The sequence below is a fragment of the Thermothelomyces heterothallicus genome, assembly GCF_042370625.1.
Source record: "Thermothelomyces heterothallicus CBS 202.75 unplaced genomic scaffold P884_scaffold_2, whole genome shotgun sequence".
In the NCBI taxonomy this organism is placed as follows: domain Eukaryota; kingdom Fungi; phylum Ascomycota; class Sordariomycetes; order Sordariales; family Chaetomiaceae; genus Thermothelomyces; species Thermothelomyces heterothallicus.
In genome coordinates this window covers 544,457-558,836 of record NW_027192563.1, presented here as the reverse complement: position 1 = coordinate 558,836, position 14,380 = coordinate 544,457, and the positions used below count along the sequence as shown (strand labels likewise).

Below are 14,380 nucleotides of genomic sequence, written 5' to 3'. Positions count from 1 at the left end.
TTGCCGTCGTCGTCGTCCTCCTTGGCCGCCTTGTCCCCTTCCGTGGTGTCGCCTCCTTCATCTTCCACCGTTGGCTGCTTCGGCCGCGATGCCAACTGCTTTTCGTCTCGCTCGTCCGCGAGCATCTTCTGCTCATCCTGCCCGCCCGATCTCGCCTTTTGCTCCTCCTCCCCACCGTGATCCCTCTCCTCCTTCTTTTCGTCGTCGTCGTCGTCGTCGTCGTCGTCGTCGTCAGCTGACGAATCCGACTCGGCGCCGCCCCCTTCCTCTTTCTCCCTCGCCCCGTTTTCCGTAGTCGTCTCTTGTGCCGCCGCCTGGCCGCTCGCGCCGGCGGCGGCCTGCCGTGATGCCGGAGCATCCTTTGGCGGTGGTGACGGCGCCGCGGCCGTGGCGGTCGTCGCGCCGCCGGCGACCGTCCCCGCCGTGCCGGGGCGTTCGTCGAAGGCGGGCCCGACGCGGACGGCGTCCAGGTAGAACTTTGTCACGCCGAGGATGCGGCCGTTGCGCTCGCACGCCTCGACCCACTCGGGCCGCACCACGGGGATGTTGAGCTCGTTGGCCTTCTCCCACTGGACGCCGCGGCCCTCGGTCGTGACGAAGTGGGTCGTGTCGATGCGCACGCCGTCGACGATCTTGGCGCCGATGCGCTCGACCGCCGCCGTCAGGGACTCGCGCACCGCGGGGGGCAGGATGCCCGTCGTGATGGTGATGCCGCTCAGGTCCGTCATCTTGTGCGTGCGCACCGTGACCCGCTCGCTGGCGAAGGTGCCGGCCGTGGTGCGCAGCACCAGGTGGAAGGTGTACTCGGTGTCGACGGCCAGGCCGCTGATCTTGGTGGTGTGCATGGAGAGCGGCTTGGGGATGTTGCCGGCTTTCTGGCCGTTGCGGTACAGCGCCAGGCTGATCAGGTCGGCCGTCGCGAGCTGGATCGGGTCCCATTCGAGCACCACGCTGGTCTGCGTCGCGTTGCGGCACCGCAGCACGGGCGGCGACGGCTCGGCGGCGCCGAAGCACGAGACGATCGAGTCCTGGAGCTCTCTGAACGCGCGCTCCGCCGCAGCCTCCGAGTTCTTGTTGCGCGACACATTGATGTCGACGATCGAACCGGATGTGATGCCGGGAGGGAGGAGGATCGAGGGGAATTCGATCTGCGCGCTCCGGCGTTAGCAATGCCTTTTCATCTCACTCCAAGCAGCTCCGTTTGAGGGCCGACGGTGCAACATGCCAAGCGTTTGTCAGGGGTGAGCAGCACGGTGACGCCGGCGTCGACCTTGCCAACGGTGAGCGAGACCAGCATCGTTGCGGACTCGGCGGGTTCTAGGTTTCTTCTTTTTTCTTGTTCTTTCTTTCTTTCTTTCTTTCTTTTTTTCTTTTTTTTTTTTTTTGGCTGGAGAGATGCGATTGGGGAAACGCCTCACTTCCAACTCTGTCGCTCTTGATCTCAGGGCCTGCTCCCGGACGTCGGTCCCTCGCGGCAGCTGTTGCGGGTTTGTTGGTATGTGTCTTGTTGAGGATCAAAAAGACGGTTTGCCCTGGTCTCGCTGCAACGCCTGGCGTCTTGGCAAACGCGAGCTAGGGTCCCACTCTCCGCTAACCCCCACTGCAGCAGACGCCCCAGAGAGCGATGATGCAGCTTTCAGTTGCTTCTCAGGTACCCGCTGCGGGGGAGCTTGACACCAGGGAAGGCACTGCGTGGATAATAACCCCACCATCATGGGCCGAGGCCATCATGTCGCCAAGCCAGAGTCCTCCGTTCACTCGGTCGTCATCCGATCGCCCCATCGATTCTCGTATGCCCGTAGTAGGATAGGACCATATTACTCAAGTCATTAATTATGCTGTCCCAAATCCAGTCCGAGACGCCGCCCGAGAACCTCGCGGCTTTGGCCGAGACACATTACTTCTCGGCCAATCCACCCCCGAAAGACCTCGAGGAACATGCTGCACTCGCCCGCGAGTTCATTAACTACCATTCGGAAGCCGGAAGACGGCTAGTTCTGATCACCTCGGGAGGCACCACGGTGCCATTGGGTATGCATGCGTCCCTGACGCCCTCAATTCAGATCCGCTCTAATAACAACTGGGCTCGCAGAAAAGCAGACAGTGCGCTTTATCGACAATTTCTCTGCCGGCACTCGCGGAGCTGTGAGTAACCTCTTGGTATTTGGCTTCAGCCCCAAAATTCCTATTGAACTGAATTACCCCGCCGAAGCTTGACAATGTCACTAACTTGGACCGCTTCTTCCAGACAAGCGCCGAGTACTTCCTGGAGGCGGGATATGCCGTCATCTTCTTGTGAGTGGCCTCATCCGGCGGCTGCCTGAGCCGCTTGAAGTGAGACGGGAGGCTGGCTGACATTTATTTTCACCCAGGCACCGCCAATTCTCCCTCCTCCCTTTTTCCCGCCACTACAGCCATGCAACCGACTGCTTCCTTGACTTTCTACGAGAGGGGCCGAATGGCAGCGTCGTGGCCCGTGACGAGGACGCCGCCAAGATGCTCCACGTCCTGAGGAAGTACCGCGATGCCCGCGATCGCAACATGCTGCTTCTGCTGCCGTTCGTTAGTATCTCGGACTACCTGCACGAGCTGCGTAGCGTTGCGCGACTGATGCGGCCGCTCGGTCCTCGTGGGCTCCTGTACCTGGCCGCCGCCGTCAGCGACTTCTTTGTTCCTGTAAGGGCCCCAAACCTGCTGCCCCCCGTGCACTTGGTTCGGTCGCTAACTCGGAAGTTCAGCCGGATCGCATGTCGGAGCACAAAATCCAGAGCACCGACGCTGCGGATGCCTTCAAGAGGAGCCAAAGCGCCAATTCCCGGCCGGAGGCTGAAGAGGAAGAAACCTTCGACAACTTCGACTCCTCTCCTTCAGTGCCCAGGAGCAAGAGCCTAGTGATTGACCTCGACCCGGTGCCCAAGTTCTTGAAGAACCTGGTCGAAGGCTGGTCACCGCAGGGCATGATTGTGTCCTTCAAGCTCGAAACAGACCCCACCATCCTGGTTCACAAGGCCAGATACTCGCTTGATCGTTACCAACATCATCTTGTCATTGGCAACTTATTGTAAGACTTGGGTTCTCACATTGTAAAGAAGAGCGTTGGTACTGACTTGTCGTTTTCAAGGGCCACGAGGAAGTGGGAAGTTGTATGTTGCCTATTTTCTGTCTTGCCTCAGTTCCACTCCTCTCGTCCTTCGAGTGCTAACAGATTCAGGTCTTTGTATCTCCGGGAAATCCAGATCGTTGGATCCGCGTGCCGACTGGGCGCGAGGCTGGACGGAATGCTCCGGCGGCGGATGCGGAGAAGGCCGAGCCCATCGATCCCAAGAGCTTGCCCGAGGGCGAACCTGAGGTGGAAATTGAGAGCCTCATCATTCCGGCTGTCGAGGAACTGCACACCAAGTACATTAAGACATTCGAAGGAAAGGAGCGAGCATGAAGCCGAAAGCGTCTTGAACTCAACATAGGTATCATGTTTAGAGTTCTCTAAGCGTAATTTCAGCGACTGTCACCGGGGCCGGTGGCCAGCACGTGTGCTGTATTTTGATGCTGATGTTCATGGCACCCATTCGTGGCACACCTAAACAGCCAAGGTTGCATGGCGGGCAACCTGACCACTTGGTTTTAGCCATTCGCCACGTCAAACTCGTTGGAGAATCCGTTCGGTTGATGAGCCGGTATCTCCTCCATCCCGCTCCTCTTAATGTCTTTCTCTCTCCATGAGCTTCCTGGGCACCGGGGAAGTACTGATCCAGGCTCGATAGGCCCGGCCCCCCCCAACCCAACCCTCTCATCCTCCACGTTATCCTACCACTGAGGCCGCTCACCTCGCTTCCTTGTGGCCGCTGGAGGACACGAAAGACATCCAAGTTCGACTTGACGGAAGCTTCAGTCGCTAGCTAGCGCAGGATGCATTGCGTGAAGTCGCGTTCACGCAGGCGCCAACACGGCGACACTGCGGGCTCATTTTGATCGGCACTGCTTCTCGCCCACCTTCTAGTGCTCGAATCATAAAGACCACACTGTGGTAGTGGGTCGTCCTTTTGGAGCGACCAAGGGCACTACCATGGTGGACGGATTTTGAGACGAAGGCGTTTGTCTTACAGGAGGGCAACTGCCCAGAAACCATCATTGTCGGTCTTTGTTGACCGAGTCAACACTATTCGTGCGTTGACGTCGTTCGCCGCGACCATGTGACGGTTTCGGAGACGAACTGCTGAGACGCGGAACAATGTCGGGGACGAACCCGGACAGGTAGCCGACAAGCTTCTCGAAGTCGAGCTTCCTCATGATCGCTTTCGGCTCAAGGACGGTCACCCGAATGGTCCCGTGGAGGTTTTGTTTGGAGCCATCCAGACTCCTGCCATGCGAGTCGTAACCGGCCGCGTTCAGGGCCTTGAACAGCGCCGCCCTCACCGCCCTCTCGCTCGACTGCCGCACCACCGAGTTGCTCCCGTCCGTTGCGGAGAAGCCGTGAACATAGCACCACAGCGGCTTGGTCCGCTTTTCCTGCGTGTAGAAGTGGATCATCTTGTCGATGAGAGGGTGGTCGAACGGGCCGAGGTACTTGAGATGGTAGAAGGAAAAGGTGTGTCGCGGGCAGATCGAGATGCGGATGGGAAACTCTTTGGACTTTTGACCCGGCAGGATGCGCAGCGCAAACGGGTGCCCAATATTTGCCCTTCTTGCAAATTTGGCCGCCGTCTCCGAGAGACTGAAGCCCTGCGCTGCATGCGGCGTGGTCGTCCCGCCGGCCTGGCCTGGTGGTTGTTGTGCTGGGCCATGTGCCGCCAGCCCCAGAGTCTCGAGATTGATCGGAAAGTCGGCCGCGAGTTGCGGAGCCTTAAGCCGCGACAAAGTTTGCCGGAACATGTCCGGTCACAGATCTGTGTTGCCAGTTTACAGGGCTCGATATGAACTGCGGCCGCCGTATTTCAGAATGCGGGATTACTTGCATAGTGTGGTGTAGGTTCTCGAAATCTTCTAAAAATCATCGCCGGAACCCTGCAGACGAGACCACATCATATCCCTGCGTTGTCTCGCAGTTGGTTAACTATCGACATGGTCGCTGCATGCACCGTGCCCCCAAGAATCAACCGAGCAGCAGAGGGCTTCTTGCTAACGTAACTTATGCAATGACCCACTTTAACTACCTTGGCCCCCCACAGGCGGGATGAAGGCGAAACCCAACCGACCGGTGGCCCACAAAGAGTCAGAATGTAATCCGTATTCCGTATAACACCCCACTGCGCACCTGCCCCTCTTGCGCCTTTGTTTCTCATTTCGCAACGGCATCGCTCGGCACAACACCGACAACTCGAACCGTCTAGGCAGGTCCTCGTATTCGATACCTATCTCCTTTCTACGCGACCCGACTGGACTTGCAGACAAACATCTGAGCGCGTCCTGTCAACATGCCGAAGAATAAGGGAAAGGGTGGCAAGAACCGCCGCAGGGGAAAGAACGAGAACGAGTGCGTTGCGACCTTTATCCCTCTCGCTCCTCCGTCGCTAACGTTTGTCCGGAACAGCAATGAGAAGCGCGAGCTTATCTTCAAGGAGGAAGGGCAAGAATATGCCCAGGTTCTGAAGATGTTGGGCAACGGCAGACTCGAGGCCATGGTATGATTTCTCTCGATTTCCTGGGCTGGCACAGCCACCGGAAGAAGAAGTTTTCGGAGGCTAACAGTGCACGTCTGCAGTGCTTCGATGGTGTCAAGCGTCTGGGTCTGATCCGCGGCAAGCTCCGGAAAAAGATTTGGATCAACAACGGCGACATCATCCTCATTTCCCTTCGCGAGTACCAAGACGAGAAGGGCGACGTTATCCTGAAGTACTCGGCCGATGAGGCCCGTTCTTTGTACGTTCCTGTTTTTCTTTTTTGACTCCACCATCACCTCTCTCTTCCTGTTTACTAACCTCCACCCACAGGAAAGCCTACGGCGAGCTGCCCGACACAGCCAAGATCAACGAGACAGATACCTTTGGCCCCAACGACGACGGCGACTGCGGTTTCGAGTTCGACGACGACCGCGACAGCGAGAGCGAGGGCGAGGGTGTCAATGCTCGTGGCGGCAAGGAGATCTCGATCGACGACATCTAAATCGAAAGACGAACATAACCCTTTCCCCCACCTCCCAGCGTGTCGGAAAGCCGAGCAAAGATCAATGCCTCACCCTCTGGGCGGGACCCACCCTTTCTGGCTCCATACCATGTTCTCACATGAGGCCTGGTATGAAGCGCGGAAAGCGAAAAAAAACTGTCTTCTCTCTCAAACCTCGATTATGCGTTGTTTTCATCGTGTAACCCGAGCGTTCCCCGACAGTTGGTGGGCATTTCCGTCCTGGGCCTGTGAGATCAGGATGCCAAGTCAAAAAAAAAGAGGGGACGGGCCTGGTCGTGATGGGAGAGACGTCATCACCGGGCCTGCCCCTTGTTGCCTTTTAGAAACGTTGATGAGCTAGTCGTTAGTAGGGTAATGAAGTGTCTTGCTCTTACTTTTGCTGCTCTTGTGCTTAAAGAAGGCGCTCGACTTCGTAGCGTCTATGTACATCGCGACACACGCCCTTGCCTACATTAAAGTCGATTTGTGGCATTATCCCGAGATTTGCACATGGCAAGCGGCTTTCCAAGTGTTGGAAGAGACATGCCCCAATGTATAACTACCTACACTCTGAATGATACTCTCGTTTTGGCAGCGAGCAACGCCTCCTGACGACAGGCCACGCCCACTTCCGATATTCTGCCCAGCTCTTTTGTACTCCTGCAGTGTAAGCATGTTAAGCACGTTCCATCCTTCCGCCACACCCATGCCCTGGCTACCCAGACGCGGCCAATGAATGGTAGCGATCAGCCTCGACTTCCCTGCCGCAGCTGGCTCTTGAGCATCCGAATACCAGTTCTCGCCCAGTTCCCGGGAAACTAGATATGTGCTTCCTCTTGCTGCTGGCTGGCTCACCAATCATCATCATCGTCCTCATCATCTGCAGTTAGATATATCGTTAGCACCGTGGTCACCGCATCAGCAAAAAAAAAAAACGATAGAAAAATACGGGAACTTACCACTACGGCTGACTTTCTCCTTCCTCTTCTGAAGCGCTGCAGCCAAGGCATCCGCCATGCCGGCGCCTCCACCGCCAGGCGCGACGCCTGCCGGAGGGAGTCCGCTGCCGTGGGGTCCGGTATCGCTGTTGGCGCCGCCGACCATGGCTGCGCTGCGATCGCGGATCTGGCTGCGGTCGACCTTTCTGAGCGAGGCGATGCCGCCCGAGCCACGGATGCTGTCGAGCATGGCGGACCGTGCCTGGTCGTTTGACGGCACGGGGGGAGCCGGGGCGCTGGAGGAGTAGCCCGAGTCGCGGTTCGGCGGGAGTGGTGGAGGTGGTGGAGCGCCGGCGCCGCCAGGCGGGGGCGGTGGAGGCGGGGGCGGTGGCGGGGCGCCGCCCGCTCCGCCGGGAGCAGGAGGAGGAGGAGGAGGGGGCGGCGGTGGGGGAGCGCCTCCGGATGAAGGCAGCGGCGGAGGGGGAGGCGGTGCTGGCGGAGCGCTGGACGACGGCAAAGGCGGGGCCGGGGGCGCACTCGAGGAAGGCGGCGGCGGCGGGGCCGGCGCGGGTGGAACGGGGCTTCTGGCCGGGAGGGAGGGGGGCGGACGTGAGCTCGGTGGGGGGAGTGGCGGTGCGCTTGCAGCGGGGGCCTTGGGAGGCAGTGGAGGTGGTGCAGCTTGAGCCGGCTCGCGAGACGGAGGCGGAGGGGGGACGGGACCGCGACTCGGGGGCGGGGGAGGTACACTTCGCTGGCCGGTAAAAGGCGGAGGAACAGCATGTCGCTGATGCGGCTCCGCGTCATCAATGGGCGTCTTGGGCGGCCGAGGAGGGGGAGGAGGCGCAGGAGCGGGAGGCGACGGGACTGTACGAGGCGGATCCGAACGCGCGAACTTTCCAGCATCCGAGATAGGAGGGGGGACGGCAAACCTCGGCCGAGCAGGAGGGGGAGGTGAGTCCTGCGGGGATTCCGCCTGGTCCGAAGAGTCGGTCTTGCCGGAGCGCCTCGGGGCCGGGGGCGGCGGAGGGGCTGCCGATCTTCTCGGTGCCGGAGGTGGCGGGGGTGCAGAAGTGGTTTCGTTCGCCGACCGAGAGGGTGCACCAGGGGGCGGAGGAGGCGGGGCCCTCAAGCCACCACCTCCAGGCCCATTAACCGCAGGAGGCGGAGGCGGCTGTTGTTGTTGGGCTTGGGCCGCCTGCTCCTGCTTGAGGAAGTCGACAATAAAGTCCTGGTTCTCGCGGATGAAATCATCCGTTAAACCCTTCGCTTTGAGGTCCTCGCCGAAATGCTCTCTCCATTGTGGGTCAAAGGCATCCAACTTGTCAAACCTGGACGCCGCTGGCGACGAGGGCGCTTCGTGGTAGCCATTTACGCTCCCGGACTGGTGGTCCCTCGCCGAAGCGGCCACCTGCGGAGAGTCGGGAGGCGTAGGGGCTGACGAGTGCCGATGGCCTCCGAACAGGCCTCCGAACAGTCCGTGGTGGTGCTTATGCTGATTCGCAGGCGCCGCTCCTCCAAATGGCGTCTTGAGCGTTGCCTTGCTTGCGTTCTTTTCTCTGTCGTTCATCTTCTTCAGAAACTGCTTCGCCTCTTTCTCGTCGACGAAGGATAATCCGGCTAGGCATTCTTCCAGCTCGAAGGTATGAAAAAAGACGCGGTCCTGGTTATAACTCCAGTTTTCGAAGATCTCCTGATCCCATATCACGCCCCGGTTTCCGGGCTGCTGGAGAGTTAGCTGACTATGCCCGATATATACGAAAGAGCAGGAAAGAGCAGCAAGTCGGGGACGCACCGAAATGTCCACCATCTTGAGCCAGTAGGTGTTGCCGACTAAGTCATTCGCCAACACGACGGCGCCCTGCAAACCGGTGTATGTCCATTTTGAGCGATTGGGATAGGCCACATACAGCCGAGCGACGGCAACGGCGTGGATCTTGTTGGTATGCTTGGGAACGCAGCGCTTGACGGTCTGGCGGTCGTCGTCGCTGAGTATCGACGGCATGGCTGCGGAGAGAAGCTATCTGGACGTTGCGTCTGCCGCCGCCTGCAGCCGGAAGCTTCGGTGGAAAGCCAGTCAAGTATCGAGGGCGATGTGCGGAGGGAGCACCAGACGCGGCCTCGAAGTTGGCAGAGACAGCGCGCGCAGCATGCGTCAGCGACCCGGCTGGTAAGGGAAGGCAGCGCTAATTGCGGCCCAGGTCGGGGTCGCATCCACGACTCGGCGCTCCGCTGCCGAAGAGGGTTTTATCGGTGCTACAGAGACCGCTGCAGAGAAGTCGGTTTGGTTCGTAGTCGCGCGCGCGGGAAGGTAAGAGGCAATTGGGGAACGCGTGTTGAGTCGAGAGGCGACGGTATCGACAGATCCCGTAAAACAAGCAGCGGGTGCCAACTACCTTGACTTGAAATGCCTGTATCGCCAGGGCTGGAGAATCAGGGGACTGGTGACTGGCGGGGGCGTTCCAGGTGCTGATTACGGAGTACATACATAACTAGTTACATGGGTACCTTACGCAGTGCTTATTTTGCGTCAGGTATCCATGAGCCACAGTGGTCCAAGTGGGACCTGCTTGCCACGGTAACTAGTTATTACGCTGTCTTACTCCGTACTTTACGTTCAGTGTAACCGTCGCCAAGCCCGCGAATGGATATGGCGTGTGCGTAATACAAAACGCTTCCTTTTCATCCGGATGACAGAATGCTAGGCAGAAGCAGCAAGAATAAAAAACCGATAGATAAACCAGGTTCAGAAATACCCGGCAGTATATTGGCCACCTCGCGACTGAGTTTTGGTGGCTGAAAGACGGTTATCTCTGCTTTTGAGACCTTTCTACTCCGTACTCTGTATGTACCTATTGTACTTCAGGCAGGTGCATAAGGGAGACAACACCTTTACTTGTTCATCTCCTTCGCCTTCGCTCGGCGCTCCTCTTTTGTACCCTCCTCTGGGACGTTAAATTCCTTGGGGATGGCCGGGCCGGGGTTTGCAGAGTGTGCCTGGAAGGCCTTCTTGATACCGTCGGTCGCCTTATTATGAAGGGGGTTATTCTCGGCCTTCTTCTTCCGTCAGGTTCAAGTCCCATACATCTGGACATTTCTCAACAAACACTTACCTGCTGGTTGGCGTCCCCTTGTTGCTGGGTTGTCTTGGAGTCCATGATGGTCGGTTGACGGCGCCTTGTTGTTGACAGGGGTCGGTGTTGTTGGACGAACTTTTGAGGTTGCAAAATCCTTTGTCTTATAACTGTCAAGAGATAAAATGGATGCAAAGATGCAGGAGCGGAGATCACCATCGGCTCTCGTAGCAAAACTTGTCCTCTTCTTATTAACCATGTTTTGGCCTCCCTCGGTTGCACACGCACCTCAGCTGCCGTATTATTTCTATGATTTCTTAGCGATGACGTCGCTCTTTCCAGCTCCACGCGGCCGTTGGAGGCGCTGCGAACCAAGTGCTTGGCAACGTGTTCTGAGCCATCAGAGCAGTCGCTTGTCACTCTTCGGCAGCTGTCAGCAACCTCGCACTGTAGGTCGGTAAACTTTCCGATTTACGCACGTATGTAGTTACTCCGTACTACCTACCTAGCCACATGCTTCCGACTGCGCAAGGTACGGATTACCTGCCTTGGTTATCGCAGAGTACCAACTTGTGAAGAGGATGTCTTGTCGCCTCAAGACCATCCTTGGAGCAACGCGACCCTATGTCGGCTGCCGAGAACCCGCAACCTGTGCAGCCCGTGAAGCTTTCGCTGCCTCTTGTACGTTCGATAGCATCATCATCATCATCACCAACATCATCACCCTTGGTCAGCCCAAAGAAAAAAAGCCTGGTACTCACCTACCCCCTCCTGTTACTAGATTTACCAGCAGAAGCTTTTTGAGGAGCTCCGGAAGGATGATGAGCTCGTCATCTTGGCCCGGGGCCTCGGTCTCGTGCGTCTTGTCACCAACCTTCTTCACTCGTACGATGCTGCGGGGAACAACCTGATTGTCATCGTCGGTGCCGACGACCGGGAAAACGCGTGGATCGGCGAGGCTCTTGCCGAACATGCCGCCATCAGCATGTCGCCCCGTGCCCGCGGCCTGACGGTGGTCAACACCGACTTCACCAACGTTGCCGCTCGTGAGAAGATGTATGCGGCAGGGGGCATCTTCAGCATCACCTCTCGCATCTTGGTAGTCGATATGCTCACCGGCCTGCTCAATCCCGAGACCATTACGGGCTTGCTGGTCCTCCATGCCGACCGTGTCGTCGCCACCTCACTAGAGGCCTTCATCCTCCGGATATACCGCCAGAAGAATAAGGTCGGCTTCCTCAAAGCCTTCTCTGACAACCCGGACCCCTTCACCACCGGCTTCTCGCCCCTAGCCACCATGATGAGGAATCTATTTCTTCGAAAGGTCTCTCTGTGGCCGCGCTTCCACGTGCACGTCGCGGAAGCCCTCGAGGGGAAGAAGAAGGCAGAGGTGATTGAGCTGGAGGTCCCGATGACCGATGCCATGCGTGATATTCAAAACGCCGTCATGGAATGCGTCGAGATTAGTATTCAGGAGCTCAAAAAGAGCAACCCGGGGCTGGACATGGACGATTGGAATCTCGACAGCGCCCTGCTCAAGAACTTCGACACCATCATCCGCCGCCAGCTCGAACCTAACTGGCACCGCGTCAGCTGGAAGACCAAGCAGATCGTGAACGATTTGACCGTGCTTCGTAGCATGCTCCAGTCCGTCTTGGCACTGGACGCCGTGTCGTTCCTTCAGCAACTCGACACCATCCACGCCGCCCATTCGCCGGCTCCCGGGTCGACGAGGCAGACGCAGTCCCCTTGGCTGTTCCTGGACGCTGCACAGACCATATTCGAGACGGCAAGGAGGCGCGTCTATTCGAGCAGCCAGAGAGCCGGCCCAGACACCGCTAATATCGATGCTCTGCGGCCAGTTCTGGAGGAGCAGCCAAAATGGGCTGTCTTGGCCGACGTGCTGGAAGAGATCGACCGTGATCTTTACTTTGAGCCCGCCGTGCGCGATGATTCCAACGGGACGATATTGATCATGTGTTCCGATACCAACACGTGTCGCCAGCTTCGAGAATACCTCCAGACCATGCACGTCAAGCCGAGAACGGAGAAGAAGATTGAGGAATTCCATGACCCTGAAGAGGACAAGCCTTCGGCTGCGTTCATGATGAGGAGGAAACTGCGTAACTACTTGAAGTGGAAGCGGGAGTTTGCCCAGGTAAATGCGAATCTGTTCTCGGAGGTCCACAAGGCCGTCACGGGGGCAGTTGACCCGCGCCTGGCGAAAAGCAGGGCTCCCCCGAACAAGAGACGCCGGGTCCGCGGTGGCGGAACGGCTGGCGCCGGACCAGGCCGCCTCGACAACGGAAGCATCGCGCAGTATTTTGAGAAACCGGGAGAGGTTGCCGAGTTGATGGCCGAGGTCCAGATCACGGAGGGAGAAACGAAACAAAAGGAAGACGTGGTCTCCGACCCCCTGGAGGATATGGACGACTATTACCAGCTCTACGAGATGCAGGACTTGGTTGTCATCCACGCATATGACGGCGACATGGACGAACACGTCTTGGAGGAGATCAAACCAAAGTACATCATCATGTACGAGCCGGATGCCGCCTTCATCCGCCGGGTCGAAGTCTATCGGTCGTCCCACAACGACAGGAACGTCAGGGTCTACTTCCTCTACTACGGCGGCTCCGTCGAGGAGCAGCGCTACCTGTCCACCGTCCGCCGCGAGAAGGACGCCTTCACCAAACTCATCAAGGAGCGCGCCAGCATGTCCCTCGTCATGACGGTCGATCCGCACGGCGCCGAAGACCCGCAGGAGGCTTTCCTGCGCACCATCAACACGCGCATCGCAGGCGGCGGCAAGTTGGCCGCGACGGCCCAGCCGCCCCGCGTGGTCGTCGACGTGCGCGAGTTCCGGTCCTCGCTGCCGTCGCTGCTCCACGGGCGCTCCATGATCATCGTGCCCTGCATGCTCACGGTGGGCGACTACATCCTGGGCCCGCACGTGTGCGTCGAGCGCAAGAGCGTCAGCGACCTCATCAGCTCCTTCAAGGACGGCCGGCTGTACGCCCAGTGCGAGGCCATGTTTGCGCACTACCGCAACCCCATGCTGCTGATCGAGTTCGACCAGAACAAGAGCTTCACGCTCGAGCCCTTCGCCGACCTGTCGGGCAGCGCGGCCAGCGTCAGCGCCGCGAACGCGGGCGCCAACGACCTGCAGAGCAAGATCGTGCTGCTGACGCTGGCGTTCCCCAAGCTGCGCATCATCTGGTCGTCGTCGCCGTACGAGACGGCCGAGATCTTTGAGCGGCTCAAGGCGCAGGAGCCGGAGCCCGACCCGATCGCGGCCGTCAGGGCCGGCCTGGACAGGGAGGCGGCCGACGGCGAGGGCGACGCGCAGGCCGGGGGCCAGCAAATGTTCAACGCGGTCCCGCAGGAGATGCTGGCGACGGTGCCCGGGGTGACCCAAGGGAACATTGCGAGTCTGATGAGGCAGGCGGAGAACATCATGGAGGTGGCTAACATGACGGTGGAGGAGCTGAGCCCGCTGGTCGGGAGGGAGGCGGCGGGCAAGATCAACGGCTTCTTTGCCAAGGACTTATTGGAGGACGAAGGATGATGTCCGCCCCCAAGGCAGTCAAATCGAATGAATATATCACGCTGCAGTCGGTGTTGGCGTGCTACTCACGGCAGTACGATATTTTGCGCTCCAAAGGCTCTTTATGGATGGGAAGATTCGGGAGGTCAACATAGGGTTAAACTAATCGCAACACAGAGTCTATTTCGGCCATTCTCAGTACCCTCTCATTCCGGGGTATCGCGGGTATCTTCAGAGAGGTATGTATTCCAACCACCCATCCATCCGTCTGTCTGTCTGTCCGTCCGTCCGTCCGTCATTAGAAACATAGCGCCCGCTCGCGAACCCGTTAAATCATGAATCAGCCGCTTCTCTCTTTAATCACCCTCGTTTCCCTTTTTCTTCCCCATTTTGTTTTCATATAACCCTAGATGGCACTGGTGGTCCCCAGATGCCTGCGCCGGCCGAACCCGCGGCGCCGGCCGGTGGTGGTTCCCGCGGTGGTGCCGCGGTGGCGACGGCTGCCGCCGAAGCGCTGGCAGGTCAGGCAGCCGACAATGATGTTGAGGAAGGAGACGATGCCGTTGACGACGGCCATGATGATGCCGCCGATGCCGTTGATGACGGCCATGATGGTGTAGCCGACGGCGCGGAAGCAGGCTTGGATCTGGAAAAAGGGGGGGTCAGTTTTTTTTTTTTTTTTTTTTTTTTTTTTTTTTTTTTTTTTTTTTTTTTTTTTTTTTTTT

The 14,380-nt window shown here is 58.4% G+C and overlaps 8 protein-coding genes across 8 annotated transcripts in view; 3 read left to right on the top strand and 5 right to left on the bottom strand.

Annotated features, from left to right (window-relative positions):
• Positions 1–393: 393 nt before the first annotated feature.
• P884DRAFT_216400 (BRCT domain-containing protein) lies at positions 394–1,385 on the bottom strand (the record flags this gene model as incomplete). The annotated part of the gene is made up of 2 exons (XM_069439309.1): positions 1,226–1,385; positions 394–1,148 (listed from the first exon to the last, which is right to left on the bottom strand). Coding segments are annotated over exons 1-2 (825 nt in total), but the record flags the coding sequence as incomplete, so codon positions are not given.
• A 450-nt stretch (positions 1,386–1,835) lies between these two features.
• P884DRAFT_191878 (DNA/pantothenate metabolism flavoprotein) lies at positions 1,836–3,436 on the top strand (the record flags this gene model as incomplete). Its single annotated transcript, XM_069437626.1, has 7 exons — positions 1,836–2,031; positions 2,093–2,145; positions 2,249–2,295; positions 2,415–2,676; positions 2,739–3,061; positions 3,122–3,143; positions 3,206–3,436. The coding sequence occupies 7 exons, from the start codon at positions 1,836–1,838 to the stop codon at positions 3,434–3,436; spliced, it is 1,134 nt and encodes a 377-aa protein (XP_069301007.1).
• A 522-nt stretch (positions 3,437–3,958) lies between these two features.
• P884DRAFT_49599 (uncharacterized protein) lies at positions 3,959–5,023 on the bottom strand. Its single transcript, XM_069445926.1, has one exon. It carries the CDS (start codon positions 4,867–4,869, stop codon positions 4,126–4,128), a length of 744 nt encoding a protein of 247 aa, XP_069301006.1. The 5' UTR covers positions 4,870–5,023; the 3' UTR covers positions 3,959–4,125.
• Positions 5,024–5,232: 209 nt separating this feature from the next.
• P884DRAFT_235988 (uncharacterized protein) lies at positions 5,233–6,099 on the top strand (the record flags this gene model as incomplete). The annotated part of the gene is made up of 4 exons (XM_069439975.1): positions 5,233–5,470; positions 5,528–5,618; positions 5,699–5,856; positions 5,928–6,099. The coding sequence occupies exons 1-4, from the start codon at positions 5,412–5,414 to the stop codon at positions 6,097–6,099; spliced, it is 480 nt and encodes a 159-aa protein (XP_069301005.1). The 5' UTR covers positions 5,233–5,411.
• Positions 6,100–6,950: 851 nt separating this feature from the next.
• P884DRAFT_296547 (uncharacterized protein) lies at positions 6,951–9,039 on the bottom strand (the record flags this gene model as incomplete). The annotated part of the gene is made up of 3 exons (XM_069444425.1): positions 6,951–6,979; positions 7,059–8,757; positions 8,830–9,039. 3 exons carry the CDS (start codon positions 9,037–9,039, stop codon positions 6,951–6,953), a joined length of 1,938 nt encoding a protein of 645 aa, XP_069301004.1.
• Positions 9,040–9,926: 887 nt separating this feature from the next.
• Positions 9,927–10,192, bottom strand: P884DRAFT_296546 (uncharacterized protein; the record flags this gene model as incomplete). Its single annotated transcript, XM_069444424.1, has 2 exons — positions 9,927–10,094; positions 10,148–10,192. The coding sequence occupies 2 exons, from the start codon at positions 10,190–10,192 to the stop codon at positions 9,927–9,929; spliced, it is 213 nt and encodes a 70-aa protein (XP_069301003.1).
• A 518-nt stretch (positions 10,193–10,710) lies between these two features.
• On the top strand, positions 10,711–13,842 carry P884DRAFT_254630 (uncharacterized protein). The gene has a single exon (XM_069440908.1). It carries the CDS (start codon positions 11,094–11,096, stop codon positions 13,674–13,676), a length of 2,583 nt encoding a protein of 860 aa, XP_069301002.1. The 5' UTR covers positions 10,711–11,093; the 3' UTR covers positions 13,677–13,842.
• A 219-nt stretch (positions 13,843–14,061) lies between these two features.
• P884DRAFT_296544 (uncharacterized protein) overlaps positions 14,062–14,380 on the bottom strand; it is a gene marked incomplete at both ends in the record, with an annotated part of 429 nt that continues 110 nt past the window's right edge. Inside the window, one exon of the mRNA XM_069444423.1 lies at positions 14,062–14,301. Coding sequence (XP_069301001.1) covers positions 14,062–14,301 — 240 coding nt within the window. The remainder of the gene's footprint in view (positions 14,302–14,380) is intronic.

What these genes read in the sequence shown, in the direction of transcription:
- P884DRAFT_49599 (XM_069445926.1), bottom strand. Translation starts at nt 4,869, where the DNA reads ATGTTCCGGCAAACTTTGTCGCGGCTTAAGGCTCCGCAACTCGCGGCC.
- P884DRAFT_254630 (XM_069440908.1), top strand. Translation starts at nt 11,094, where the DNA reads ATGTCGCCCCGTGCCCGCGGCCTGACGGTGGTCAACACCGACTTCACC.